At 51.9% G+C, this 9,059-nt stretch overlaps 1 protein-coding gene across 1 annotated transcript; it reads right to left on the bottom strand.

Annotated features, from left to right (window-relative positions):
- Nucleotides 1-950: 950 nt before the first annotated feature.
- Nucleotides 951-1,937, bottom strand: NANOS1 (nanos C2HC-type zinc finger 1). Its single transcript, XM_032988769.2, has one exon. The coding sequence runs from the start codon at nt 1,838-1,840 to the stop codon at nt 1,067-1,069; it is 774 nt and encodes a 257-aa protein (XP_032844660.2). The 5' UTR covers nt 1,841-1,937; the 3' UTR covers nt 951-1,066.
- Nucleotides 1,938-9,059: the final 7,122 nt, after the last annotated feature.

The raw sequence follows: 9,059 nt of genomic DNA on the forward strand, positions 1-9,059 counted from the left end.
TGAAAATGTGTCACCTCTCTCCTTCCACCATTCCACGGTCATGACTTTCTGCTTTTTCCAGGTGTCTCCTCCCCAGAGGATTCCCATCTCCTCCCCACTCTCCACCACAAACATCAGCTGCATCAAATCTTATTCTCTGCCATCTGCCTCTCCTTCAGCAGAAAGGGCTCGGTTTGCACCTTCACCCAGAGTCATTACATTTTCTAACGTGCACTTTCTCCTCTCAGACCTTCCCTAGAGCCGCCTGTCAGACACGGGGGGGCACCAGCGCTGTCCACGCTGTGGAACAGCTGAAGGGCGATGGTGGGGCACAGCACAGCTCCCCCCCCGTGCCAGGTAGGATGCTGCCATTTCGGGGCGAAGGCGTTAATTACCGACCGAGTAACAGGTTTGATGACGCTTACGCTTCCCTCCCGGTTTTAAGATCAGCCAAGAAAAACTGCTCAGATGTTTACTTCCCACCCCAAACCTGGAGTGTTGTACCCTAATTAAACACCCTGCTATTCACAGGCAAGAAGCCAGCTCTCCCGCCCGGCCCCCCCGGTGCAGCACCAGTCCAGCCGGGCCCCCCGACGGCACGGACACCGCCCCCCCCCCCGCCTTCTTTGCTTTAACCCCTCCCAGTTAGATCTCTCCGTAAATCCGTTTCCGTAAAAATCACATGTGTATATATATATATATTTTTTTTTTTTCTTTCTTACAATAAACAAATACAGTGCATCTAAGCTGCGCAATTCCCGCGGCCCGGCGCCGGCCTCCGCGCGGGCCAGCGCGCGCCAGACGCCATCGGCGGCACGGCACCGGCCCGGCGCTCCCGCTCGCCGGTCTCCACCTTTAATAGATTAACGTGTGAAAAGAACAAAACCGCCATCCGTTTTAAAGACAAAAAAAAAAAAAAAAAAAAAAAAAAACAAAACAAAAAAACAAACAACAAAAAAACAACCACCTAAACCCAAATCAAAAAAAAAAAAAAAAAAAAAACCAACACAAAAAAACACCAAAACAAGAAAACCCCAAAGGAACCAGCCTGGAGGAGGCCAGGGCCGCCCCCCCGGGGTCCCGGCGTCTAACGGCCCTTCTTCCCCAGGGAGGTCCGGGCGTGTTTGAGCTGTTTGGCCGCCTGCATTTTGGAGAGGGGACAGTATTTGATGGTGTGGGCATTGTCGCCGCTGGCGCCGCAGAGGGGGCAGGTGTAGCGCCGCAGCACCGGGCAGAGGACGCGGCCGTCGGGTCCCTTGAGGATGTGGGTGGTGTAGAGGGCCACGGCCTCCTTGTTGTTCCGGCAGAAAACGCAGACCTGCAGCTCGGGTTTGAGGAGGCGGGAGGCGGCCCGCGGGTGGGTGGGCAGCCGCCCCGCCACCACCACGCCGCCCCACGCGTGGGGAGAGCCCTCCCGGCCCGGGTGCTCCCCCGAGCAATCCAAGACCACGGCGGCGGGACCGCCGCGCCCGGGGAAGGGGCTGAAGTCGGCGAAGCGCTCCTCCAGCACCTCGCTGTGGTGGTGGTGGTGGTGATGATGGTGATGCCCGCACAGGTCCAGGTCGTGCAAGTCCAGCGCGCCCTCGAAGTACGGCCCCGCCGCCTCTTCCTCCTCCTCCTCCTCCTCTTCCTCCTCCTCCTCGGCCGCCGCCACCACCACCGAGGGGGGCTCGGCGCCGAAGCCCTTCCCGGGGCGCACCGCCTTGGTGATGAGCGTGGCCAGCCCCAGGTAGTCGTTCCAGGAGTTGAAGACGTTCCCGCAGGCGCTGTGACTCCGGCCGCCGCAGCGGGCGCCCGGCAGGCACTCCACGGGCGGGAGGTGCCGGTGCTGCTCCAGCTTGCTGCCGGGGAAAGCCTCCATGGGCGGAGGGGGGGGGGGGAACGGGGGGGGGGGGTACAGCCGGCCGGGAGGGCCCGCTCCCCCCGAGCGCGGTGCGGAACTGCGCTCCGCGCCCGTCCGCGCCCGCGGTGTGGATGCGCGCCCGCGCGCCGCTCCTCAAATAAAGGGGGGGGGGGGGGAGAAAAGGGGAGGGGAGAAGGGGGGGGGGAGGTCGGATGCCGCACTTCTATTGGCCGCCGGGCAGAGCCCGCTCCCACTCATTGGCTGGAGGGAGGCAGGGGGGCGCAGGTGTGGCGGCACGTGCGGGGGCGGGCGGGGCCCTGGCGGAGCACACACACCCCCCCCCCCCCTCCTGCGGAGCGGGAACAGCGCGGGGTTGATGGAAGGACCCCTGCCCCCCCAAACCTACACCCCCCCCCCCCCCCGGGGAGGAGCGGTGCCGCTCTCCGCTCCTTCGGCAGAGGTACGCAAAGAGAAAACGGGTTTGGTGATGCGCAGCCCGACTCGGGAAGCAATTAGTAGCTGGTAAGCTCATTAAGGGCAGCAGGTGCCTTCCCACAGGTGCTAGCAAGGTGTGTGGGGCAGAGGTGATTTCTCCCCTGGCCGTCTCTTACTCTCTGATTGTTGTTGTCGAAAGCTGATAAAAGTTTTGGTGTCCGATGAGGTAGGTGCGCTCCCTGGGGTGCTGCTCGGGTGCGCGCACCCCGCCTGTCTGGTAGATTCAACCCCAAAAAAAGGAAGGGGCTGACCTACGCCGCCACGGCTGCAAGCGCCGTGCGTGCAGCAGGGTGCGCGTGGAGGGACCCCGGCAAGCAGGGTGGGGGTGGGTGTCCCACAGCACCCCCCCACCCACCCCCCCACCCACCCCCAGGTCTGGCCGGGCTGGGTTTTGGTGGCCCGGCTCGGCCCGGTGTTTGCAGAGCAGCCGCTGCGCTGCCAGACGTGGTGGGGAAACACAAATGCCCTGCTCCTGATGATCCCCAGCTGGTCTGCTTCCCCTCCCACCCCAAAACTATGTCCTCCTCTGGGAAGCATCACCTGCATGCTTTTCTGGTTGGGCACAAGGAGTTAAAAACACAGCTGCAATTAAAAATCCTATTAATTTCCAGCCGCTGGTAAATGTTGCTGGGCTGAGCGTGGTGGGTGGAGCCTTGTCAGTAGTAAATCTGCTTCCCCTGTGCACGGCCCTGATTTGTGGGTCTGGCAGGTAACGCAGCTTTACAAGGTGGTTTGTTTGCAGCTGAAATTGGTGGGTTTTATAAGCTCAAATATCGGATATACCTCCCGAGGGGGCTGGCTCCCTGCACTGCCAGGCCTTGCTATGCTTTTCCAGCCCCGTGAAGTGGCTGGGAAGGGGGCGCACCGAGGAGCGGTGCGGATGGCTGTAGGGAGCAGAGCTGGCTGGAAGCAGCATTTCAGAGTGCAAACGCTCTGGTTGGAAAACAGGGCTCCTTTCAGTACCGAAAACATTTGTGAAAGAAGTTGTGTTCCAGAGCCGTGCTCAGGGTGGGATGTGGTTCTGCACCAGGTGACCACAGGGGCGTTTTGCAGTTGTGCAGTGCCAGGCTCAGCCTAGAGCCCTTCTCCGAGATGTGGTTTTGGGATGGGCCTTTTTCTCTCTTCAGTGGAGCGTTTCGGGGCCTGTCCAGCGAGGCGTAGGGGTGTTGCCTCTCTGAACAAGAATGGATGGCTCAATTTTCACGCAGGGTGAGCAGGTTGTGCTGGAGCCAGTGGGGAACGGCTGAGGTAATAGATGGGTGAAACGGCACAGGGTGATCAGTCAAAGTAGCCAAGCATCACATCCTGGGGCAATTGTTGTTACTCATCTTCTCTAGACATTTTAAGAGGAAATCTTGGAGAGTGAATAATTTCAAATCACTTCATGCTGCAGCAGTGTAAGTAGCACAGGAAGAGAGGAAAATGGTTTTGTTCCTCTCACTGCTAATGCAGGGAGTGATGAAGAACATGGAGCAGCATGAAAAATATTCGCACTGGAAAAATACTGTGAATGACAGTCCCCAGTGTGGCAGTAACAGCACCTCTTGTTTGACTGGCAGCTCTGGCAGAGCTCACGGCCATCAGCATTCCAAGTATACAAGGTATGTTGCAAAAGTTCTTCTGCTGCTTTCCCTGTCCAGACTTTTGCAAATGGCCCCTCCTGTTCCAGGTGTTGAGCAAAGGCTCAACAGCTCGACTCGGGGGTTGAGTCTCTACAGAGCTGTCAGGTGCCATCAGACTTGGACGGAGCTCGCACCGGCTCGGCAGGTGGCACATCACAGCGCTGGTGCAAGAGTTGGGAATGCTGCTGCTGAGATTGGAACAAATCGATGTCTCAGTGAAACTCTTTCATTAGACGGTTTCAAACAGTGAACAAAAAATACGGCCATGAGCAGCTAATGGAGAAGCAGCTGCTTCAAGGAAGGATGCAGGATTGGCATTTCGGTGTTCTTTGAAAATGTTTTTCATTTGAAACGTTGAAAACTGAAACAAAACCTACTGCTTTGTCCTTAGCTGGATGTTGGGACTATTTCTGCCTCTACCCCAAACTACCCTTTTGCCAACCATTGTAAGGACTTCGACAGTGTAAGACCACAGCTGTCTTGGTGGTGTCTTACATCAATTTTTGCAGCCAGGCTGCACAGCAACCCTGGGAAACTATTGGCTGGAGCAGAAGTGACAAATAGTTGTTGCCACCATGAATTCAACACCATGGGCCAAACCCTCCCCAGCAAAGGGGAAAGTTTTCTGCAGTCCCTCAGAGCAGTGAGAAGCTGTATCACAGATTTAAGCTGATCAGAGTGCAAGAAGCCATCAGATCTACTGGGAGTGAGCCATCTGCTTGCAGGGACCAGGATGGGAGCTCCCGCTGGTCGCAGGAGTTTGTTGAGCCCAGGATTGCTCCTGTGAATATATATATATATATACACACACATATATATATATGAAAGCTATGGAGCCCTAGAGCCATGACTGGTAGTGAACAGCAGTGCTCCTGAGGGATGGAGCCGCGGTGCTTGGGGTCACCAAACCACATCTGGCTGCTGACTGCCACGGGAAGAGCCAGTCTGGGCAGCGCTCCCCTGCGTGCCATGGATGCGGTGTCCCTGGGCATCGGCGCCTCCCCAGCACGCCTCCAAAACCTGGGGGGGCTGAAGCATCATGGTGCTGCTCCTGTGCAAGCCACCGGCAGGTCAGTGAGGTCGTTGTGCAGGGGTGGAAGAAAGATTTCTTTCTTCATATTAAAGGAAAAATGATCTAACAAGTCACTTAACAAGAGAGATAGAAGGATTTAAGCGCAGGGGGGTTTGAGAGCATGCAGGAGAGCTGTAAAGTTTAGTGAGGAGATCAGCGCTTCATTTGAGAGATCCATTAGGAAAAAGAGTTTACTCCAGGGGGCTGTTAGCTCCCTTGAGGCTGGGGAGGATTTACTGTCTGCAAGTGTTGACGTATTGTGCATGTTATGAAGCTTGCCATCCCAGCAGCTTTGATATGTTCCAGCTTTTCTTTAAAACCCCTGTGGATGTTAAAGTGACTTTCATTTAACATGGGAGATGCTGACAAGCTCCCCCCAGGAGGCTGGCGAGTTCTTAAAAGGGTCTTTTAAAATATTAGCTTCACCACTACTTTTAGATGATTTTTTTTTTTCTCCCCCCTCTGGAATATCAAGAAGTGGTTTGTTTCTGGCAGCACTAAAAATACATTAGGTGTCTGTTGACACAGGAAAGATATGGCCTGTGCTGGTTGGACTCCCAGGCTAGTGTTTGGGGATCCTATCTAAAGCTTTTGGCTTAACAGATGATGCTTGTGTTTGGAAAGCTGAAGTTTATAGCACAGAGCAATCCTTCTGTTTAGAAGATTGGAAGCAGCTGGTGGGACTAACAGGGGCGAGTTAGGTTTCAGTGGAGGATACAAACACAAGTCATGAAAGCAGAGCTTCAGTTTAGAGTCTGCTCAGAGGCTCCAGCGCCGATGTTCGGTGCACCCATGGGCTAACCCCTTTCCTCAGTGTTTCCCTTTTCAAAAGGGAGAAGTACACAAGGGCTTGCGCTGTAAATAAATGTGGGGCGGCCGTGCTGGTGGGGTGCTCTGGGGGAGAACCCCCTGCTCCATGTCCCTGATGCGGGGAAGGTGGGGAGCCCCAAGCACGGTGGCTCCCAGGCTTCAGGAAAGGGGAGGGTTTCAGCTGGCATGAGGGTGTCAGTAAGAAATGTAATGAAATCACTCTAGCCCTTCTTACTCACCAAAATACACTGGGATGGAGGATTAGGGAAATAAAAGCCAGCTATGAAATATGACTTCGGTTTGGGGAATATCTTTGACAATGTGCTTTCGTTTCTGTTGTGTGGAAGCAGCTGATCCTTGAAGGAGGTGGAAATCTGTTTGACCACAAAGGAGGCAGTGGTGGTCTTGCCTTTCTCTGATCTGTGCTGAGCCCAGTGGGCTATTTCTGCATAACCAAACAGGCAAGGTGTTTCTGTACCAGGGTGTCAAACTTCTCCATGGCGTAGACCACAACTTCCATGCACCATGCTGGAGGCTGGAGCGACTGGACCCATCGTCTTCAACCATTCTGGAGTTACACAACAGTTCTCGGGCAACTGCAGCAAATGTTAATCCAGGCAAACAATCCTGGTAAGGGTGTTATGTATTTTTAGCTGTCTTTTAATTTGATTCAGCCATCAAAAATGCAGAGCAGCACACAGTGGTAGCCAGCTCTCTAAGAACTGCTGCTCCACCTCCTTGCATGCAACAGGAAAAAGCTGAGAGGAAAAAATAAAGGTGCTGCCAAGAGTACATTGTTGCCTGGTGGAGAGACAGCATGATGTTTGCCTCCATTTCATGGGTGTAAAACCAGAGGAGGCAGCTGTAGGTCCCCAGTGAAGCAGAACTAGACTGTTGGCTCTCAGTCTTGGCACCTAACGAGACCTCCCAGCTCTCCATGACTGCAGTGCTATCTGTTCAAGGTTCACGTGAGGAACTGGGCTGCAAGAACTGGGGCTGTGATCCCAGACCAGCTCCTAGAGAACCACGCAGAAACAAATAATCCTATTTAACTACAGGCGTTGACAAATGCCAACAGTTGAAAGACCTGGAGGAAAATATTGATGAGCTATCTCATAACCTGGGTGCTGTACAAGCTGGGCTTTGTATGGTGTGGAGAATCCAAGTAGCTATTATGTAAGTAATGTGCACATCACAGCAGAAAGTTACGCGGGCAACCTAAATATGGCTCTGCTTGACTGTTGTGTGCCTGATTTCCCAGCAAGATTACGTCTTTTTCCCTATTTCATTTTGTCTCTAGCAATGGCATCTCCTGCATCCTGTATGGTTTGAACCTGAGCCTTCAGCAGAGATAAACTGCAGTCTGGCAGGGTCGGTGTGGTTGTGGCCGCAGCGGCAGGCATGCAGGGGGGCATGCATGGGGGCTGCTGAGGCCACGGACGAGCCCTCTCCAGGGCTGACAGCAAATAGGAGGAGAATAGACATCATGGTTTGGGGTCTGACAGTGCAGAGACACTGATGTCCCTCTCCCCCGGAAAACTCTGTCAGCTGAAGCTGAGCTAGTTTTCAGGTGACAAAGTGTTTTCTGGACACAGACCTTTTTAATTCTTCAAATTCAGAGCACTGTTGAAAGTGTTGGAAACAGTAGCTGTTAAAAAAAAAAAAATCCATTACAAGGCTATTTTTACAATCCAAATTGTATCCACTCTGATTATTGTGGCTGATAAATAGTAGACACTATCAGCTCTCCCATCATCTCTGGCAAATGCATGGAATTTAAAGGAGAATGCAGAGGTTGTGGATGACCAGCCAGGGTTTTGCTTTGCCCAACTAAACTACTGCAGAACACAAATACAAGCCACGAAACAAATGTTTATCAGCAGAAGCATATTTTTCCTGAGGATATAGTAACTCGCATTAATATCTCATGGAGAAGAATGTCAAAGTAGCATAGAAATTAATACATACTGTTTATGAGAAAATTGTTTTTTATGAAAACTGAAAGGGTTTTTTGATTAAGAACAATCTGTGTTTATGCATTTTATAAATACATCAGGGAAGTGTATTAAATGCTGTAAGCATTTCATTTTCCAAATGTCGAATGAGGTTTCCCTCTTACAGCAAATCAGACTCATGATGAAACTGAAAAACAGGTTCTTATGTAAAGATCATGTGAACTTGAAATAGCACAGAAAACATGTTAATTTTACAGTTAATAATGAATGAGGTGAAACTCTGAATTATTGGACTTTATTATTACTGGATATCTCAAACTGAGGTTGAAGCGACCGAGACGGTGTGTGTTTGGAACCAGCAGCTCTCTGGTCCCGCTGAGCTCCTTGACCACAGCCGATGCGACTGCGCCCACTGACACCAGCTTTTCGAAATGCCAAGGTTGAAAACCTGACTTGCTGGTCTCCGCTGCAGCCAGGGTTTCATCTTTGGAGCTTATCGTGACTGGCAGGTTATTATCATGCGCCTCTGTCAGTCTGTCCCATCAGCTGTGTGCCAGGGGTTTGTGCTGTCAGTGCCTCTTGGAGGGTCTGGTATTTCGGAGGTTTCACACATCTAAATTTGAAGTGTTGGTCGGCTACGCCTGCATGTAATGCTGTTTCACACTTTCTTTTAACTCCAGGGTAATAACAAATGAAAACCCAGTTCAGCAAACACTTAAGTATGTTCTTACCATTGAAGGCTTTGCTACAGTATTTGCAGTTTTTCTTAAAGTTGGCAGTTTCTACTAGTTTTCAGGAGACTACAGAGTTTTTGAAGCACGGAGAGACATTACAGTGACTTGCAACGCAGGGTGAAATCCTGTTTGGTTGATATCCATGATGGAACTCCTGCTTTCTTAAAGGTGCTGGCCAAGAGTTTACGTACATATTGCATCGTGTGCTGACCATGCTTTCTTGTCCCCTGGGCAAGGTCATGGAAGTGGAAGGCTGAGCCAATGCATTTGGGAAAAAGCAGAGGCTTTCCGTTTTGGACAAGGCTTTGGATTCATTGAAAAGAGTATTTCAAATAAAATTTTGGCTAGACACTCTATATTCCTTTATGTATTCCTCCTTTCCAAAAATTACTGCTCCAGGATATACTTGAGAGAGCTTGATACTTGCATGAGGATTTATTGCTTTTAGTTTCTGAATCAGTTCTGAACCTGAATTAGCAAATGCTAGTGCATATTTCTAATAGCGACAAAAATTCCAGCAGACTTTCTGAGGTCTGCCTGGCTGATTAA

Source organism: Tyto alba, unplaced genomic scaffold, assembly GCF_018691265.1.
Source record: "Tyto alba isolate M040663 unplaced genomic scaffold, T.alba_DEE_v4.0 Super-Scaffold_1, whole genome shotgun sequence".
NCBI classification, from domain to species: domain Eukaryota; kingdom Metazoa; phylum Chordata; class Aves; order Strigiformes; family Tytonidae; genus Tyto; species Tyto alba.